This window comes from Panthera leo, chromosome B3, assembly GCF_018350215.1.
Source record: "Panthera leo isolate Ple1 chromosome B3, P.leo_Ple1_pat1.1, whole genome shotgun sequence".
NCBI lineage: Eukaryota > Metazoa > Chordata > Mammalia > Carnivora > Felidae > Panthera > Panthera leo.
Window position 1 is genome coordinate 103085474 of NC_056684.1, and position 21049 is coordinate 103106522.

Genomic DNA, 21049 nt, shown 5'->3' on the forward strand with positions numbered 1-21049 from the left:
TGGACAAGGTTATTCATTGGACAGTACAAGTTTATTCCTGAGTTTAGAGTAGCCTTTATTTTCTTGTTTATACTTTTCTGTATTTGTAGAATATTTTGCAATAAGTATTTACTTTTCTAATTAAAAAAAAATTTTAAAGTGAAATAGATTAAAGGTAAATACTGTATGATATCAATTATATGTGGAATCTAAAAAAAAAAAAAAAAAATCAAAACCATGGAGGCAGAGACTAGAATGGTAGTTACCAGGGGCTGAGGGGGTGGGGGAAAGAGGGAGAAGTTGGTCACATAGTACAAACTTCCAGCTGTAAGATGAATAGGTTCTGGGGATCGAATGTACAGCATGGTGATTATAGTTAATAATACTGTATTGTATACTTGAAAGTCGCTAAGAGAATAGCTTTTATAAAAAGAAAAGAAAAAGGCTCAAAGAAAGAGAGCAGTCTGAATCAGAGCTTCTGAGTTACACACCCAGCTTTTAAATGAATCTAGCAGACAGGGCACCTGGGTGGCTCAGTCAGTTAAGCATCTGACTTTGGCTCGGGTCATGATCTCAAGGTTTGTGAGTTCAAGCCTGGCGTCAGGCTCTGTGCTGACAGCTCAGAGCCTGGAGCCTGCTTTGGATTCTCATTCATTCATTCATTCATTCATTCTCTCTCTCTCTCTCTCTCTCTCTCTCTCTCTCTCTCTCTTACTCTGCTCTTCCCCCGCTAATGCTCTGTCTCTCATTCTCTCAAAAATAAATAAACATAAAAAAAAATTAAATGAATCTAGCAGAGGGAAGACTCTCAACTTTAGAAAGATGAATTCTATGGTAAGGTTTTATAATATCTCTTAATTTAGGTTTTATGCTGCATTTTAAACAAGTTATATATTTTCTAAACCTGAAATGCATATATTCAGGCAATATGCATCTATTCAAGTTGATGAGTTTTAGTGAAACCAGAGGTTTCATTTATGCCAGGCACATTTCATTAGGACAAGAAATTAAGTGTTGTAAAAAAAAAAAGAGAGAGAGAGAGACAGAAAATAGATGAATGCTGTCTGTTGGCTTAATAGAGATAGTCTGTGCATAAAAATGTGTGAGATTTACAAAAGAAATACAATAATAATTTTCCAGGAAGCCAACAGAGCTAAATGATGCAAGATAATTTTTTTTTTTTTTTTACTTTTATTCATTTGGATGAAAAATACATCTTATGTGTTAGATAGAATTTTGAGATCACGATAAAAATACCTGGGAAATTGACTTTTAGGGGGGCTTATATGTACACATCTGGGGGTTCCATGTGTCCCTCCCCTTGTCAGCTTCTGAATCAAAGTCACTAGTGTTAGGAGAGAACATTAATATCATATTTTAGTGAGAAATGATTTATTTACATATAAATGATTTTAATTTAAAAAGTCTCTTTGGCATATATATAACATTTATCACTTTTTACTAGTTAAGAGATGCATAGAACAGCATTACATGAACATTTTAATATTTTGTCTTGAGGATTTTTGAAAATGTTTTTTAAAGTTTATTTTTGAGAGAGAGAGACAGAGCACGAGTGGGGGAGAGGCAGAGAGAAAGGGAGACACAGAATCTGAAGCAGGCTCCAGGCTCTGAGCTGTCAGCACAGAGCCCAGTGTGGGGCTTGAATTCACGAACAGTGAGATCATGACCTGAGCCAAAGTCAGACACTTAACCAACTGAGCCACCCAGGCACCCCTTGAGAATTTTTTTATTTGTAAACAAGTACTTAACTCTTCCCAGTTTCCAGGACAGAGCGGTGCCTCCCTTATTTGGATTTATTGAATATGAAAACCTTTTCTAGAACTGTAACATCTTCCTCATGAAATCTATTCTTTCTGAAGCATTTAAATTTACCAAGGAAAATAAGTCAACATAATATTATTGGCAACTCTTTTAGACTTTCCCAAGAGATTTTTTTTTCAATCCAAAATTGAAATGTTAAGACCAGCTTTTTAAATATTTCACTTGACTACATCCCAAACTTTGGGCTGACTTGTATAGCCCTTTACATCATTCCCATTTACAGAGAGTATGGCAACAGGCATTTAGTCTATGTCTGGGTTAGGGCTATTCTTGCCCCAAGCCATGAGTCACTGGATTTACTTAGGGAAAACAGTCCCTGTGGCTGGGCAACAGTTCCTTTGTTTCTTGGCTTTCTTTAAAATCTTGGTTTTTTCCAGCTAGAAGTAGAGGGGCAGAAGGGGTGAGGGAGAGAATAATTCTCTATTAGAATAATATTTTTACCTGGTCCAAGAAATACAATCTGTTGGGGGGCAAGACTTCATGTTTTTCTCCCAGATAAAAAATTTAGCTTTTCTCTTAATACTTAAAATCTGATGATCGGTTACTATAATATCTCACTTAAACAAGAAAAGGAACAGAACTACATTTTTTTTCCATTAAATTCTTACCCTCAGAGCAGAGATAATAAATGTTAAAAGGATCCTGAACACTCATTCCATGTGAACAAAATATGGTGACATACTTTTCAAAATGAGTCATGAGTGCATTTGATTTATTTAGGTGGGCAGATCAACAGAAAGCCCTATCGACTTCGTTGTTACAGACACAATTTCGGGCAGTCAGAACAATGATGAGGCCCAGATTACACAAAGCACCATATCCAGGTTTGCCTGCAGGATCGTCTGCGACAGGAGTGAACCTTACACAGCACGGATATTCGCAGCCGGATTCGACTCTTCCAAAAACATATTTCTTGGAGTAAGTACTATGACTAAGCCCATTGTTTCAAGAATAACACCCATTATTATCAGCTATAACAGTTAATTGTGGCCAAAAATCTGCTTGACACGACGCCTCTAGTTACATTTGGAGATTTTGGTTTTCAGATGGTGGAGTTTTGTAAGGCTGTTACTAAAAATCTGAAAGTAATGAAGTTCCTTGATACTTGTTCCACTTGCTGTATTATAGTATGTACAGTAATTACTTTTTAAAAAATGTACATTAACATTGTTCTTAATGTATTCTTAGTAGATTTAAGGGAGGTGATTTCAGAGGGAAAAATAATGGTCAAATCTACGTAAATAGGGTTCAAAGGAAAAAGTGACGTTCATTCATTCAAAAAATTTTCATTGGGTATTGGCTGTGCTCCCGGTCATGTGTCATAGATGTGATATTGCAGAGAACAAAACAGATTAAGGCTTCATAAGGCTTCTCTGGCTTCATAAGGCTTCCATGTAAATCAAACCCAGAAGTTTTGGTGAATGTTCAGTTTTAATATAGTTTTGGGTTTTTTTTTTATTCGGGATGTTTTTGCGAGGACAAAAACCATCCGGAATGGCCTAAACAATAATAAAAATGTATTATTTCATGTAACAAGGAGTGCCAGGGAAGACAGTTCCAGGGCTGATTGCTTCAGTGGTTCTGTGACATCCAGGGAACCAGGTTGGTTCTGTCTTGCCCCTCCCTCCCTGTGCAAATCAGGCTTCCTCAGGCAGCCTTAGGGCTGAGAGATGGCTCCTGCACTCCATACGTCCCTCCACACGTCCCTCCACATAACAACTTGTAGCTGAAGAAGAGGCGGGCACAGGCAGTTTCTATCCTTATCCCTTTTTATTGTTTTGTTATTTACTTTTTGTAGTTGAATAAATTTGACACGTACCATTGTGTAAATGTAAGGGGTGCAGTCCTGTTACTTTGATACATTTGTATGTTGTAAAATACTTGCTGATGTAGCAATATTTACCACATTCACAACTACAGTACAATAATATGGTCTATATTCATATTATGGTGCCTTAAATCTCAATGGCTAATTTGCTGCTCATTACAAGTTGTACCCTTAAACACCATCAATCTTACCACTCTCTCCAGGTCCCTCTGCCCCCATCCATCCCTGGTAACCACTTTGCTCTGTTTTGCATAGGCTTAACTTTTTTAGATTCCACCTATAAATGATATCCTATAGTACTTATTTTCTCTGACTTGCTTAGCATAATGCGCTCAGGGTCCATCTGTGTTGTTGCAAATGGAAGGATATCCTCCTTTCTCATGGGTAAATAATATTTTACTGTGTATATGTACAGTGTCTTTTTTTATCCATTCATTCATTGATGGGCGTTGGGGTGGTTTCCAATAATGGCTGTTGGGAATAATGAGATAAACACGGGAGTGCATATATCTCATTGAAATCCTGTTTTCATTTCCTGTGGGTATGTGCCTACAAGTGGAAATGCTGGATCATATGGTAGTTCTATTTTTAATTTTTTGACTATTTGGGGTCTTCTGTGGTTGCACACAGAGTTTAGGATTATTGCTTCTATTTCTGTGAAGAATTCCTTTAATATTTTGATGGGGATTGCATTGACTCTATAGATGGATTTGGGTGGTATGGCCATTTTAACATTATTCTTCTGATTCATAAACATGGGGTGCCTTTCCATTTGTGTCTTCAATTTCTTTCAGCAAAGCTCAGTAAAACGTTTTGTACTTTTCATCGTATATAGATCCTTCACTTCCCTGATTAAATTTGTTCCTAAGTATTTTGTTTCTGATGCTGTTGTGAATGGGATAGTTTTCTTTTTGCCTTTTTCAGATGCTTCATCATTTGTGTAAAGGAGTGCAACTTACTTCTGTATGTTGGTTTGGTGTCCCGACACTTTACTGAAGTCATTAATTCCAACAGCTTTTTGACAGATTCCTTGTGATTGTCAATAAATAAGATCATATCATCAGCAAATAGTGACAGTTTTACTTTCTTTCCAGTTTGTGTGCCATTTATTTCTTTATCTTGCCTGATTGCGCTGGCCAGGACGTCTGGTACTGTATTGAACAGAAATGGTAAGAGTGGGCATCCTTGTCTTGTTTCCAACCTTAGAGGATACACTTTCAGTTTTTCCCTCTTGAGTATGATGCTTAGCTGTAGGTTTGTCATATACGGCCTGTTGAGGTATGTTCCTTCTGTAGCCAACCTGTTAAGGGTTTTTATTCTGAAGGGATGTTGTATTTTGTTAAATAGTTTTCTGTGTCTATTGAATTGATTGTGTGATTTTTACCTTTCATTTTAGTGATGTGATGTGTTACGTTTATTAATTTGCATCTGTTGAACCTCGCATCTCGGGTAAATTCCACTTGGTCATGGTGTCTAATCCTTTTAATGTGTTCTGGAATTTGATTTGTTCATATTTTGTTGAGAATTTTTGCATCTACATTTATCAGGGACATTGGTCTATAATTTTCTTGTCGTATCCTTATCTGGTTTTGTTATCAATGTAAGGCTGGCTTCATAGAATGAGTTTGGAAATGTTCCTTCATTCTCAATATTTTGGAAGAGTTTGAGGAGGACTGGTAGTAATTCTTCTTTAAATGTTTGGTAGCATTCCCTAGTTGAAGCCATCTGGTGGTGGAATTTTCTTGGGATTTTTTTTTTTTTTTTTTTAACACTCATTCAATCTCTTTACCCATGTTCTGAGTTTTCCTGATTCAGTCTTGCTAGGATGTGTGTTTCTGGAAATGTATCCATTTCTTCTACGTTCTAGCAGTCTTTCATGATTCTCTGTATGTCTGTAATATCAGGTATAATATCTCCTCTTTTATTTCTAATTTTGAGTCTTCTCTCAAAGTCTTCTAATTTTGAGTCTTTACTGAGTTTAGCTAAAGGTTTGTCAATTTTGTTTCTCTTTTCAAAGAACCAGCTCTTAGTTTTGTTGATCTCTTCTGTTGTTTTTCTGGTCTCTATTTGATTTATTTTGCTTGGATCCATATGTCCTTTCTTCTGCTAACTTTGAGCTTGCTGTTTTTGTGTTTTTCTTTTTCTAGTTCCTTGAAGCGTAAAGTTAGGTTGTTCAAGACCTTTCTAATTTCATATATACATATTTATTGCTATAAACTTCTCAGAACTGCTTTTGCTGTATCCCACAATATTTGATATGTTGTGTTTTCATTTTGAATTGTCTCAAGATAATTTTTCCCCTTTTGATTTCTTCTTTGACCCAGTGGTTGTTAAGTTTCCACATTATTTGTAGATCTCCTCAGTTTCCTCTCATTGTAACTTTCTACTTTCATACCATTGTAGTCAGGGAGGATAGTTGATAAGATTTCAGTCTTCTTAAACTTGCTATAATTTGTTTTGTGGCCTATCATATCTTTCCTGGAGACTGTTCTAATGCACCTGAGAAAAATATATTCTGTGGGATAAGATGTTCTGTAGATGTCTGTTAAGTCCTTGTTCTAAAGTGTGGTTTAATTCCAGTGTTTCCTTCTTCATTTTCTGTCTGAAAAATCTATCCATTGTTGATAGTGAGGTATTGAAGTCCCTACAATTATTACATTGTATATTTCTCTTTTAGATTTGTTATTATTTGCTTAATACAATTTGGTACTTGGATGTTGGGGATGTGTGTGTGTGTGTATATATATATATATATATATACACACACACACACACACACATTACATACATACATATAATCTCCATACATACATATAATTATTATATTTTCTTGATGTACTGATCCCTTTGTGATTATGTAATGACTTTGTTTCTTATTACCCTTTTTGGCTTTAAATCTATTTTGTCTGATATAAGTATGGCTATAGCTGCCTTCTTTTGTATTCTGTTTGCTTGGAATATCATCTTCCATCCTTTCATTTTGAGCCAAACCATAGGAGACTCTTCAAAACTGAGAATAAACTGAGGGTTGATGGGGGGTGGGAGGGAGCAGAAAGTGATTGGCATTGAGGAAGCCACCTGTTGGGATGAGCACTGGGTGTTGTATAGAAACCAATTTGACAATAAATTTCATATTAATTTTTTTTTTTTTTAAGCTGAGATGAATCTCCTGTAGGGCAGGAGGTTTTTGTTTTTTGTATTTTGTTTTGTCTTTTTTTTTTTTAGATCCATCTGCCACTCTATGCCTTTTGGTGAGTCAGTACATTTACATTTAGTGTGATTGTTGATATGTTGATACATTTAGTGTGATTGTTGATACTTATTACTGCCATTTTCTCTTTTGCCTGCTGGTTATTTTGTCTCTCCATTGTTCTTTTTCCTTCTGTTTCTACCTACCTTTATACCTTGGTGGTTTTTCATGGTGCTTTTCGTTCAGTCTCCCACTCTTTTTTTAGTGTTTTGTGTCTCTCTTCTAAATTTTTGTTTTGTGGTTATCATGAGGTTTACATAAAACATCTCACAGATAAAACAGTCCTTTTCTGCTGATGGCAATTTATCTTCAGTTGCCTATGAAGATTCTGTCCTTTTACTTTTTTCCTTTTATATTTTTGATGTCACAGATGATCTCTTTTTATGCTGTGATTTGGTTACCAAGTTGTAGTAGCTGTATTTATTTTTATTGTTTATTATAGGTATTTTTAATGTCCTTTGCCTTTAACCTTTATGCTATAATTGGGAGTTAATATACTATTATAAATAGTTACAGTTTTATAATTCTGACTAACACCTTGATCAGAGTTTTGTGTATTTCTGTCTTTTCATTCCAGCTTGAAAATCTCATTTGAGCACTTCTTGTAAGGCAGGTCTAGTGGTGGTGAACTCCCTCTGCTTTTGTTTGTCTGGGAAAGCTTTTAATTCTCCTTCATATCTGAAGCATAACTTTTCTGGGTGGAATATTCTTGGCTGGCAGTTTTTATCTGAGAAGTTTGATAGCCTGCTGGAGATTACTTTGTAGGTTACTGTCTTTTTTTTTTTTTTTTTCTTCCTACCCGCCCCCCCCCCCCCAGCTGCCTTTAAAATTTTATCGTTGGGGGCACCTGGGTGTCTCAGTCAAGCATCCGACTTCAGCTCAAGTTATGATCTCACAGCTCTTGAGTTCGAGCCCCACATCAGGCTCTGTGCTGACAGGGAGGAACCTGGAGCCAGCTTCCGATTCTGTGTCTCCCTCTCTCTCTGACCCTAACCCATTCACATTCTGTCTCTGTCTCTCTCAAAAATAAATATTTTTTAAAAATTTTAATTTTATCACTGACTTTTAATAGTTTTAATATAATGTGTCTTAGAGAAGATCTTGCATTGAGATAATAAGGTGTTCTGTTAGCTTAATGGACTTTGTATATCCAGTTCTTTCCCTAACTTTTGGAAGTTCTCAGGAATTATTTATTTAAATATGCTGCCTGTCCTTTTCTCCCTCTCTTCTTCTAGAAAATTCATTATTCATATATGGGCTTTTGTAATGGAGTTTGCTAGCTTTCGTAGTGTTTCTTCACTTCCTTTAAATCTTAGTTCTCTCTCCTCTTCCATCTGAAGCATTTCTCTATTCCAGCCTTCCAACTTGCTAATTCTCTCTTCCATCTGATCTGCTCTATTTCCAGTGCATTCTAATGCATTCTTCATGTCATTTATTGAGTTCTTCAAACCCAAAATTTGTTTGGTTCTTTTTTTACAATTTTGGCGTCTTTGGTAAAGTATTCCTTCTGTTTGTTAATTTTATTTCTGAGCTCATTGCATTGCCTTTCTGAGTTTTCTTGTAGTTCATTAAATTTCTTCATAATAGCTGTTTTGAATTCTTTATCAGTTAGATTGTGGTATTCCATGTCTTTGGGTTCATTTGTTGGAAAATTGTCATTTTCTTTTTGTAGTACTGTATTACTATGATTTTTAATGGTATTTGATTAAAAGTGACTCTGTCCTCACATTTGAAGTAAGGAACACCCTATTTAGGCAAGGTTCTGTTTACTTTGGTTCTAACAGTCAAGTTGGTAGCTGGGAGCCTTCTTTTCACTTTCCAGAAGGTGGTGCCACCAAGGGAAAAGGAATGGGGGTGCCACAGAGTTGGAGAAGGTGTGTACTTAGCTCTTGTGGCTTTGATGTGCCCACAGCCTGGAAGGAGGATCCTCAACTTAGGATAGGGATGAAACGAGTCCCAGAAGTCCATGAGCCAGAACCCTGGGGCAAAGAGCAGGAGACCCTTCCCTGAAATTCTTTTTGCCTATTTCCCTTCTCCCACTCACTGCAGTCTTTCCTTGGAGACAACATTTGGTCCTTCCAGCTACAGAACATGCATGGGGCAGACCCCCACTTACCTCCTTCACCCTCCACCTCCTTTTTCAGAAAGGTTACGCTATCCTCCTGCCTGCCCACCAGCCACTGCCTTTGCTGCCTTCTGGCTCCCCAGCAACTCCTCTCTGCTGCCTCCTCTGTGTTTCAATGCACCCACTTTCCGGGCATAGATGTATTGATCTCTTTCAGGTGACCTGGATGCTGTACAGCCATGCTCTTTTTTGGTTACAGATGTCTGATTAGTTGTACATCTGAGGGGCAAGGAAAACGGAATGACCCATGCCAGTGGGAGACTGTTTTCCCTTTGCTTTTTAGAACAAAGGACCTTTACCAGGAAGGCTCTTAAAAACCCACTTATGTCTCATTGGCCAGAGCTCAGTCCCTGGCAAGAGGGTTATCCAACTCAGAATTTACTCCTGAGTCATGTTTGCAACAGCTATCTCTGTCACCAAGAAAGAAGAGAGAAGTAACTGTGACACAAGCATCCAGGAGTGTTGGTCCTGCCATCATATCAGGTGGTCTTTACATTCCATCTTTGAGGATCCAAACATTGATATTTATGAAGAGATACTAGCCACAACTTGTCAGACTAACAGTCTTAAAATTTTTGTATGTTTTTTCCTCTTTCTTCTGTATACTTCCCAGGTAATAATTGCATGTAAAGTGCTGGTAGATAAGAGGCGAAAGGATTGCACAAATAGAACTGAAGAACGTGTCTAGATTCCTGGACTCTCCCAGGCGTGAGGGCAGTGGGTAGAAAAGAATCTCTGAGGGAAGGGTCCGGGCCTCAGGTCCTTTTTTTTTTTTTTTTTAAGCTCCCAAGATGAATATAATGTATATCCAGTGATAAATCATTCATACATTTTAGCACTTTCATGTTATCAGAATAATTGCATATTTTATCCTTCTGATTATTAGCTTTAAATAGAAAATGAAAATTCATCACTTTCCTTCCTTCTGCCCGTACTGGATATTTTTAAAAGATTCTGGAATCCCTTCATTTTGAACATAATCTTAGCATGCTTTTTCTGTTCTGTGGTATGCTCTCCAGGAAAAGGCAGCAAAATGGAAAAACCCCGATGGCCACATGGACGGGCTCACTACAAATGGCGTCCTGGTGATGCATCCACGAGGGGGCTTCACTGAGGAGTCCCAGCCTGGGGTCTGGCGTGAGATCTCTGTATGTGGAGATGTGTACACCTTGCGAGAAACCAGGTCGGCCCAGCAGAGGGGAAAGCTGGTGAGTGGTCTTCACTCTGGAAAATGCACCGAACTGCAAAAGCCCAGCCTAAGGAGTGTCGTTTTTCTCCCCTGAAATTCAGAACCTTTGTAGGGGTACCAGGGCTGTGTTCCATTGACCCAGGAAAACGGGAATTCCACAGGCCCCTGAAAGTGCTAGGGAAAAAGGCTTATTTCCTTCAGTGATTAAGCTTTTCCCATAGTAGAAGAAAATTACCTTTTTGTTCCTCGCCTACCTTAATAGCATATCTTTCATTATATGCTCCACCACAGAATTCTGCTTAAATTCGATAAAGAAAGATAAACTTATTTTTAGTGTAAAACTTTACTAATTTGGAAAAATCCTGAGCTGTCCAAGACTAATTAGTGAAAATTATGAATTACAGAAGTATTTACTAGACTTCCTGGAACTAAAAGAGAATTAAGTTAGCTTTTTTCCTTTGAGTTCATAGTAAGAAATTAATACATAGTTCCCTATATAATTCACCAAAATCATAAAACTTTTTACTTGAAATAATTCATAGAGGGCATTGATCTGACATGTTAATATTTTCCTATAAATATCACTACTTATCCCAAATGACCTAAAGCAGTTGGTTTTTTAACCCTTTCTTCTATGGAGAATAATTGTTAAACCCTTAAATGGGAAGCTTTGGGTTTCTGATCTTACCATGCCTGTGGGACACAGTGCTGGAAGTTTCTAAGTAAACTTTCTACTCCAGTGCCTTTAATTAATTGTTAGGTAGAAGCCAGAATACGAGAGAACAAATATTTGATTCAGAACACCTCCCTAGAAAAACATAGAGTCATCTAGCATTTTTCAGCAAGATGACAACCAAGTATTACTAAAACGGAAAAAGAAGATGGCAGGGTTGCTGTTTCACTAGCCTGGTTGGCTAGTCTCTACTACATGTTAGTTTGTAAGGAATTGTTACTTTTATTTCTATTTTACATCATTACTGAGCTACAAGTACAGCTTCTGCATTTTACAGTAAAGCCCAGTATTAGAACATCCTGGCTGAGTAAATATGAGAAGCGTTTTCTAAGAGAGCCCAAAGCAAATACAGTAATCTCTGTTTAAACACTTTTCAAGAGACTAAGGCACAGAATGTGAAAGCAGGTCTTCCAGATAACTTTGTTTCTGATCACTGGATAACTTTATACAAAAACTGACCTAGGTTGGCTGAACTGGTTATCAGTCATTATAATGGCCACAGTAGAAGTTAGTAAATGGTTGCTGGGGGCAGGCACTATGTTAACATTTCAGAGACCGTAACTCATCACATCTGAGCAGCTTTATTCAAAGAAGTGGGATTGTGCCCCTCTTATGGATGAGGAAAGTACGGCATAGGGAGGTTAATTATTGTGAAGGGTACCAGAGTTAGAAGGTAGCAGCAGATGGGATTGAAACTCAGTCCTCCCTGACTGAGGGTCTAGACTCCAGGCCTCCACTAGGTATCAGCTTGTGGAGAGCATCACCTGGCTCTCACCTGAGGTGGTTAACACCAGAGCATTTGCTTCCCTAGGAAATACAGAGCGTATGTCAGAGTCCGCGTAGGGCACATCTGTCTTCAAGGGCACATTTATAGGATGGGTTTCTTGCCTACTCTGGTGATTGTGCAGTGACCCAGCTCAGGCTGTGTATGCCAGAGAAGGTGGCAGTGCTACTGAAAAGAAACCACTCCAAAAATAGCTTGTATTCACGAGCTGTACTAAATCTAGACTATTTTCAAAGTTAGTCCCTACAGGAGACCCTTAGATCTGCCCAACATCGTGCTGTACTGTTTGATAGTGTACGATTGGCTTGGCCTACAGTAAAGGTTTCTGAGTTTCCATCAGCCTAACTTTGCACTGTGGGGATCAAAGGACCCAGCCTCCCCTCCAACCCCCTCTGATTAACCAGGGGAACAGTTTGAGGTGAAAACCCACTGATTCTTCCAGCTTATGTTTCAATTTATGACTCCTTCTGTGCATGTGGCTGTTGTATTGATGTAAAGTTTCTATCAGGAGATTCGATTTAGAGAACAGTCTCTGACGGTACTCTCCATTTTCAGTTGAACACAAAAATGTGGAGAATAAAGTGATCTGCGAAAAATCCAGAACATTATAAAAGTAGCAGGTGCCTCCTGCTTTCAGTGTGGAACTAGTGCTGGTAGAAGGTTCTGTGTTAATATCCTGCTTGGCATTTAATGTGTCAATGTGTTAACAACTTCCTTGGTTTCTCATCACACCAGCTTTGTCCTTGATCACCACAGCCAATTAAATGTGGGGGGAGATGCCCTTTCAGGAGCTTAAACCCCCACCCCAAATAAGTAGGTGAATAGGCTTTGATCTGTATCCTATTCCTTTACCTAGTTGATAACTTTCTATCAATAGTCTTGTCAATAGTGATAATATTGCTCTATTAAGTATGAGTGTACTAGATATCTACTAGATCTCTACTAGATATATAGATCTATTAAACTATATTGGCTCTGTAAAATTTAGTAAATTCAGCAAAGTTCATTTGCTTACCTAATTTTAGGTGATCTGAAAATAACCATAGTGTTCCGTGCAGGCTTTATGAAGTGCTTCATATTAAGTCTCTCTTAGGCATTACTCAGAGCAACCTCATGGGATCAGTGTTGTCATTCCCACTTACAGATAACCAGGGATTTAAAAAGTTGATACTCAACTTGTAAGTAGTGGGTGGGGATTTGAATTCTCTACCCTAAACTTAGCTAACTGATCAGTTTTAACTGTCTTACTTCTGAAAGGTAAGTGTCGATTCCTTGGGCTTTCTCCTTGCCTTTTTTTTTTCTTTTTTTTCTTTTTGTGGAATTTGAGAAACAAATATCTGAACCTATGCCTCTGCCCAGGGGTGTCTTTACCATGCTCCCTCCTACACACTGTAGTCTGGAGAAAACTACGCTTTGTTCACAGTTAAGAGAGAGCCCACAAAAAATAACGGTTATTGTTTGAGCAGCCGCCTTCCATCACTGGTTCTGAAGTCCGGTCACAGATCTGGGTGCTCATTGCCACTCTGAGGAGTGCTGCAGTCTCAAATCAACGACTTGACCTCTCTGTGCCTGGCTTCGCGTGCATTTAATTGGAATAGTGCTGGTCCATACCTTAGCAGATCACAGAGAGAGCAAAGTGCAGATTGGAACAGGACTGCACAGCAGTCCATGGTTGGGTAGCTGTTCTGACAAAGCAGGGGTAGGAGCTGGGAATCCAGCAGTGAACAGGATGCCCAGGGCTCTGCCCTCCAGTTGTCCCATCTGGAGAAGGTCACAGACAATGCAACCAGTCATTAGCATATTGTGTGTAATGAACACAGTCTTGTACTAGAAGGGACAGGAGGAACCTATTCTATCCTTGGAGGAGTCAAGAATATGTGGAAAATAAAAGACCAGGGACTCAAAATGTATAAGATGTTGTTTACCAAAAACTGCTTTGTAGGAAGGAAAGACGGGGTTGTTCACCAGTGTGGCCACTACTGAACCTCAGTGTCTTAACCACATCAGAATTATTCTTTCAGATGTGGTTACATACTTAGATAAGATGTCCCTGAGAATTACCTGTGGTCAGCACAGGAAGGGAGCCTCGTGCCAGGCTATGAGAGGGGAGGGGACCAAGCAGTACTGGGGAGGGAGGGCAGTGGGGGGGGGGGGAGTGAGCTGCAGCAAAATTTTTTTTAATACATAATTTATTGTCAAATTAGCTAACATACAGTGTATACAGTGTGCTCTTGGTTTGTGGGGGTAGATTCCCATGATTCATCACTTACATACAATACCCAGTACTCATCCCAACAAGTGCCCTCCTCCGTGTCCATCACCCATTTCCCCCCTCCCCCATACCCCATCCACCCTGTTTGTTCTCTATATTTAAGAGTCTCTTATGGTTTGCCTCACTCTCTGTTTGAATCTATTTGTCCCCCTTCCATTCCCCCATAGTCTTCTGTTACGTTTCTCAAGTTCCACATATGAGTGAAAACATAGGATGTCTTCTTTCTCTGACTTATTTTACTTAGCATAACACCTTCCAGTTCCATCCATGTTGCTGCAAATGGCATGATTTCATTCTTTCTCATTGCCAAGTAGTATTCCATTGTATATACAAACCACATCTTCTTTATCCATTCATCAGTTGATGGATATTTGGGCTCTTTCCATAATTTGGCTATTGTTGAAAACACTACTATAAACATTGGGTACATGTGCCCTATGCATCAGCACTCCTGTATCTTTGGATAAATTCCTAGCAGTGCTTGCTGGGTCATAGGGTAGATATATTTTTAATGTTTTGAGGAACCTCCACACTGTTTTCCAGAGCGGCTGCACCAGTTTGTATTCCACCAACAGTGCAAGAGGGTTCCTGTTTCTCCACACCCTCGCCAGCATCTGTAGTCCTGAGTTGTTAATTTTAGCCACTCTGAGCGATGGGAGGTGGTATCTCAATGTGATTTTGATTTGTATTTCCCTGATACATGAAAAGATGCTCAACATCACTCATCATCTGTTGGCCATCTGGATGTCTTCTTTGGAAAAGTATCTATTCAGTCTTCTGCCCATTTCTTCACTGGATTATTTGTTTTTCGGATGTTGAGTTTGGTTAAGTTCTTTATAGATTTTGGATGCTAACCCTTTATCCAATATGTCATTTGCAAATATCTTCTCCCATTCTGTCAGTTGCTTTTTACTTTTGTTGATTGTTTCCTTTGCGGTGCAGAAGATTTTTGTCTTGATGAGGCCTCAGTAGTTCATTTTTGCTTTTGTTTCACTTGCCTTGGGAGACATGTCTAGCAAGAAATTGCTGCAGCTGAGGTCAAAGAGATTATTGCCTATTTTCTCCTCTAGGGTTTTGATGGTCTCTTATCTCACATTTAGGTCTTTTGTCCATTCTGAATTTATTTTTGTGGATAGTGTGAGAAAGTGGTCCAGTTTCATTCTTCTGCATACTGCTGTCCAGTTCTCCCAGTACCATTTACTAAAGAGACTATCTTTTTTCCATTGGATGTTGTTTTCCTACTTTGTCAAATGGCCATACATTTGTGGGTCCAATTCTGGGCTCTCTATTCTATTCCATTTGTCTATGTGTCTGTTCTTGTGCCAACACCATACTGTCTTGGTGATTACAGCTTTGTAGTAGAGGCTAAAGTTGAGGATCATGATGCCTTCCACTTTGGTTTTCTTTTTCAACATAACTTTGGCTATTCAGGGTCTTTTGTGGTTCCATACAAATCTTAGCTTTGTTCTAGCTTTGAGAACAATGTTGGTGCAATTCTGATTGGGATTTCATTGAATGTGTAGATTGCTTTGGGTAGTATTGACATTTTAACAATATTAATTCTTCCAATCCATGAGCATGGAATGTTTTTTTATTTCTTTGTGTCTTCCTCAACTTCCTTCATAAGTTTTGTATAGTTTTCAGCGTACAGATCTTTTACATCTTTGGTTAGGTTTATTCCTAGGTTTTTTTATAAATATATGTGTTCAGTTTGGGCTTGATCCTGAGGGCAGAGGAGAGCCAGCAAAGACTTTTGAGCCAGAGAATGACAAACAATTTCTCTGCCTGCCCTTCTCATGGTTCTTTGCCCCTGCCTTGCTTGGGGGTAGCCCTGGTTCTGTCCCTGGGCCTCTCTGCCCTCCCTGAGACCCTGCCTGGACAGTCTTGTCCACTTCCCAGGGCTTCACCCCAATGCCGTTAAGTCCCGGACCGGCTTCTCTAAGCCAGCTCTTCAGTCACGCAGGCCTCCTGTGTATCACCGCGCAGACCCCCACACGACACTCCACTTCTGCACACCCAAAACTGAATTTCTGTCCCTTCCCCCAAATATGCCATTTCTCCTAGATTCCCTGTGCCCAGAAAGCCTCCTCCCATGCAGACAATAAAGCCAGATCCAGAAGCGTGTCTTTCTTAATCCGGGAGCTAAGTCCTCAGTGTTGAGTATCTCTGCCTGGGCTGTTGCCACGGATTGTCTTTGTTGAGGTGCACCCATCCTCTCGGCCTGGAGAGAGAACTCCCACGGTGTTCTTAACCCATCCAACCCATCCTCCACACTTCTGGAAGTGACCTTTGGGAAAGGCAGATCTGTTCTTTTATAGCCGCTTAAAACTTGGTGTTGATGCCCTCCAGGCACAGGAGGCCAGCCTGAGGCTCTCGTCCAGCCGGGCTCGGTTGCCTGTGGAATAACTGCTGCTCCCTCGTGCCCCGTGCTGCTGAGCCTTTGCCCACTGGGTCCTGACAACTTTTTCAAATCTCCACTCCAGGCAAACCCTTTTCAAAAAAGCCTTTCTGACCTTCTGTCATCAAAGCAAAAGTAGCAAACGTGTACACAGTGCTTCCTGCATGCCAGTTCTCAGAACTTGGTCTGTTTCAACCCTCAAGATCCCCTTGTCCAGTTTTACGGAAGGGGCAATCTAGGCACAGGCTGCTGAAGTCACCGCCCCAGGTTGGAGCTAGTGCGTGACCGAGCCAAAGTGCAGCCCAAGGCCGTGCGCTGCAAAGGCTACACTCTTAGCCTGTGTGCTGAGGTGGCCTCGCACGACGATTTCAGCGCTGTACTGACCTTCGCTGGCTCCTGGCTCTAGCGTGTCTGCCTCCCACCACTAAAGACGTGTCTTCAGGACGGGAGAGAAGCTTTATTACCCACGGGGCTCAGAGCACAGCAGGCACGTGGAGGTCACTGGTTGGGCTCCCGCCCGCTGTGTCTGCCGCTTCTCGTCAGGTGCCTAGCATTCCATTTTAAAAGCGAAACCTAGGGGCGCCTGGGTGGCTCGGTCAGTTGAGCAGCTCAGGTCATGATCTCACAGTTCATGAGTTCAAGCCCCGCATGGGGTTCGCTGCTGTCAGTGCAGAGCCCCCTCCCTCTCTGCCCGTTCCCCACTTGTATTCTCTCTCGCAAAAATAAACATTTAAAACTTTTTTTTTTTTTTTTTTTTTTTTTTTTTAATGAAGGCTAAGGGCGAACGCTTCTCCAAACCATAGCAATGCAGGACAGGCAGTAGGTTGTATGAAGCTGAGGGTGACCAGGCAGTGTCCGGACCACTGCAGTCATTATCGCAGGGCCCACAAGCATCTTCTGGATCACTTCTGGTCACAGAGAATCTTCACAGTCAATACTGCATGGACTGGTAGGACATCTCCTGTCCTGTGTGAGATCAAGGAAGAACAGTGTTACTGACTTTTACTGAGTTTCACTTTTCCTCTATAAGATTTGTGATGTTCATTAAATAACCACAGTACAGTAATTGAACATGTAAAGCTGGGTGTATGTGTGCTCTTTAGGGCTTTGTGAGTATGGCAGATCCGTGTTCCATCCAGTGCTCCAGTGAGGAAACCAGCTCCAGGAAGGGGTTACCCCCCCCCACCCCCCAGTCTTGTTCTTCAGGGAGGCAGGGGGTAAGCTGCCTGCCTGTGTTTCCTTGAAAGATGATTTCTATCTTGAGAGCAAAAGAACGTTAGCGTGATTTGCTGAATTTTGCTTTTAAAAGGCATGTCTGTCAAACTTGTTCTAGGTGGAGAGTGAGACCAACGTCCTGCAGGACGGCTCCCTCATTGACCTGTGCGGGGCCACCCTTCTCTGGAGAACAGCAGACGGCCTTTTCCATACTCCAACGCAGAAACACATCGAGGCGCTCCGGCAGGAGATCAATGCCGCCCGGCCGCAGTGTCCCGTGGGGCTCAACACCTTGGCCTTCCCCAGCATCAACAGGAAGGAGGTGGTGGAGGAGAAGCAGCCCTGGGCATACCTCAGCTGCGGCCACGTGCATGGGTACCACAACTGGGGCCACCGGAGCGACACAGAGGCCAATGAGAGAGAGTGTCCCATGTGCAGGACTGTGGGCCCCTACGTGCCTCTCTGGCTCGGCTGCGAGGCAGGGTTTTATGTAGACGCAGGACCACCAACTCATGCTTTCACCCCTTGTGGACACGTGTGCTCAGAAAAGTCTGCAAAATACTGGTCTCAGATTCCGTTGCCTCATGGAACTCACGCATTTCATGCTGCCTGCCCTTTCTGTGCTACCCAGCTGGTTGGGGAACAGAACTGCATCAAATTAATTTTCCAAGGTCCAGTTGACTGATGCCCTTGACAGCCATCTACGACTTTATTAACAAGTTACTGTGAAGATTTTGCCACTAACTCTAGATTTTACCTTTTTATAATGCTGTTTATTAAGGGGAGGGGGGGCTGAGGCTGGTGGGGGGGAAGGGGGGGGACATGGCGACGAGACATGCCAGGAATTTAAGGCATCGGGTGTGTTGCATGCTCAAAAAAGCGGCATCGTCATTGAAGCCTGCTTGATGAAACCATAATCTTTGTCATAATTGGATTTAAAATGCCATGCTTTTATTTGAACCTTGGGTTTTCAAACAATGTTTTCCTTTGTAAACTTGGATGAGACTTTAAAATCCTATTTTGCAAATGTAGAAGAAATTTATTCAGAAGTTGGCTCTAAATGGGCGACCTTCCATGCTGCGTGGTGTAGGTGCGAACGGAAAGACATGCAGGGCCTGGGAGTACTTGATACAGGCTAGAATCTGACCAGCTCCCACAGCGGTGGCGGTGGGGAGATGTTAGGCACAGGTGGCGGTTTTGAAATCCGGGGTTTTCAGATTTTTTTGGGGGGAAAAGAATATTCATATACTGTCGTGTGTTTTTGGTTTTAGTTGGGTGGAATTCGATGACTTTAGCTACTGTCATCAAATACCTTGGCATTTCAAAGACATTTCCGTAACTTTTTAGTCTGCCTTTTGTTGCTTCTGTTTAAGATGGTCTGTCCCTGATTGTATGGCCACAACCGTTGGGTTGATTAAAATGCAGCAACTCTTAAAAACTAAAGGTGATTATTAATTGCAGCAGTCAGCATGGCCTGGGTACTATACCATCAAGTTCCTTTGCTTACTGAATTGCTCAAGATTTAGGAGTAATTAAAAATAAGATTTTACTTTTTAAAACCACTTGTTGGGGTTTTCTAAGGTGTTTTTTTTTTCCTTCCTTAAAAAGGCCAAACTTCTGAGAGCCTAAAAGCAACGTATCACCACGATTCAGTGGCTTTTGTTCACTCCCTCACTGCCATCTGTCACCTTCTCTTGCAGCTTATGGAGCCCTGTAAGTTTTGAAAATGTTTGCAAATCAAACCAAATTTAAATGTGATCATTAGATATATACAACACCAAGCAGTACATCTGCAGGGATAATTTGGAATTCCAGATTTCAAGAGAGCAAATGAGTGTTTACTGAGGAATAATTAAATCAGAATTTCACATGAGCACCACCAACCCTTCTGTTAGCTCCATTTCATTTTGAATAATTCTCAGATACTCATTCTCTGTCCTCAGTACCTACGGTATCCCTGCTACCAGAACGTAAAAGTTCTCGAGGACAGGCGACGGATTGCCACAGCTGGCTGATGTGAAGTAGATTCCTGCCACACAGAGCAAGTATTTATTTATACTAACATCCTCTAAAATTGACCATTGCAGATTCATGCTACATTTTAACCTTTCTAAAGGTATAGAATTTATAGGCTTCTAATAGACTGCATTTACACTTGAACGTCTTTCCATGTTTTGCCTCCTGGTAAATATGTTGCCGTTTTCAATTGTTCTAACACATCTTGAATGTCTTTTTCCTTAAAGGGATTACTCTTGATTGCTACCGCGTAATTTGACCTAGTATCTAAAAAGTTCAGCTGCTCAGTTTTAAAAAAGCTTTACTTTTCAATGGAGGTGATTGTGTGGGAGGAGACATTTTTGGTAATTTTTAAGTGATGCAAAAATCCAACAACAGCCCTCTTACTGATAGGGTAAGTCATAAACTATCTCCAGACAGCTGGAATTGCCTAGATTCATGTGTCACATGCCTTTTTCTTTAGCCTCAGACTCCAATGACTAACTTTCTCTTAGAGTCTCTTTAATTTGTGCTTCTTTGGGCTCCACAAAATGATAAAGGAGGCAACAGTCCCTTTTCTTGCTCTCTGGCTAGAAAGTGGTTTGAGGAGCCTGGATACCCTAAAAGCATCTTGTAAAGTAAATGGCCTTGCATCTAGAAGGGCTGGATTTTTCCTATCAAAAACATTTTCCAGAAAGTTACGATCTGCTGTAATCTTCCGTTTCGAGGACTACAACAGTTCAGGGTCTAGCAGTTTTACATGTAACCCATGCCCCCCGATAATCTTCCAACGTGAAAAGTTCCTTTTGACTTTTAGTAAATGGAGATAGCTAAGTAGAAATCAAATTTTGGCTAATAAATCCCAAGCTCTTGGAAGGGCTAACAGGAAACATACTCTCTCTTCACACCTTCTCCTTTGACTTCCCAGTGAGATCCCCTCCCATTCTGCCTAAGGAACCGCAGAGAGGTGGCAAGTCTGGGAAAAGAAGCCAGGTTCAGCTTGGCCACTTCCAGCAAGATTCGCCTATAACTTGGACTAAGGAGTTTGTTCCAGACATGAGAGCAATTTAGTTTGTGAGAATATACAAGTCTAGCTCGCCAAAGTAGAGTAATATAGTTCAGAAAAAGTAACTTCACAGAGATGACTTCTGTTTTTGTTTTGCTTGCCCGCTTGAGGAGTGAGCCCTGCTCCCCCAGCTGTACACCTAGGAATTATCCTGATCTTGACCTGATCAAAATGCCTTTTGTGAATAGGTCACTAGAAGTGAAGCCCCGGTGATGTATTCCCATAGTAAATTTCTTCAGTTGTCAGTTTACTATTAAAAAAAAAAAAATGGATGGGATACAACCCTGAATATTTTTCTAGTCGGATTTTTTTTATTAATTGGTGCTGTCAGGTCATGCATGCTGCAACTCAACATTTCCCTGATTTGGTTCTT

At 40.5% G+C, this 21049-nt stretch overlaps 1 protein-coding gene across 1 annotated transcript in view; it reads left to right on the plus strand.

Moving 5' to 3' along the window:
* The window catches only part of PELI2 (pellino E3 ubiquitin protein ligase family member 2), a 195663-nt gene extending 177263 nt beyond the window's left edge, over positions 1–18400 (plus strand). The window contains exons 4-6 of the mRNA XM_042943329.1: positions 2542–2739; positions 10044–10232; positions 17734–18400. Of these exons, the coding sequence (XP_042799263.1) occupies positions 2542–2739; positions 10044–10232; positions 17734–18300 (954 nt within the window). The 3' untranslated portion in view covers positions 18301–18400. The remainder of the gene's footprint in view (positions 1–2541; positions 2740–10043; positions 10233–17733) is intronic.
* Positions 18401–21049: the final 2649 nt, after the last annotated feature.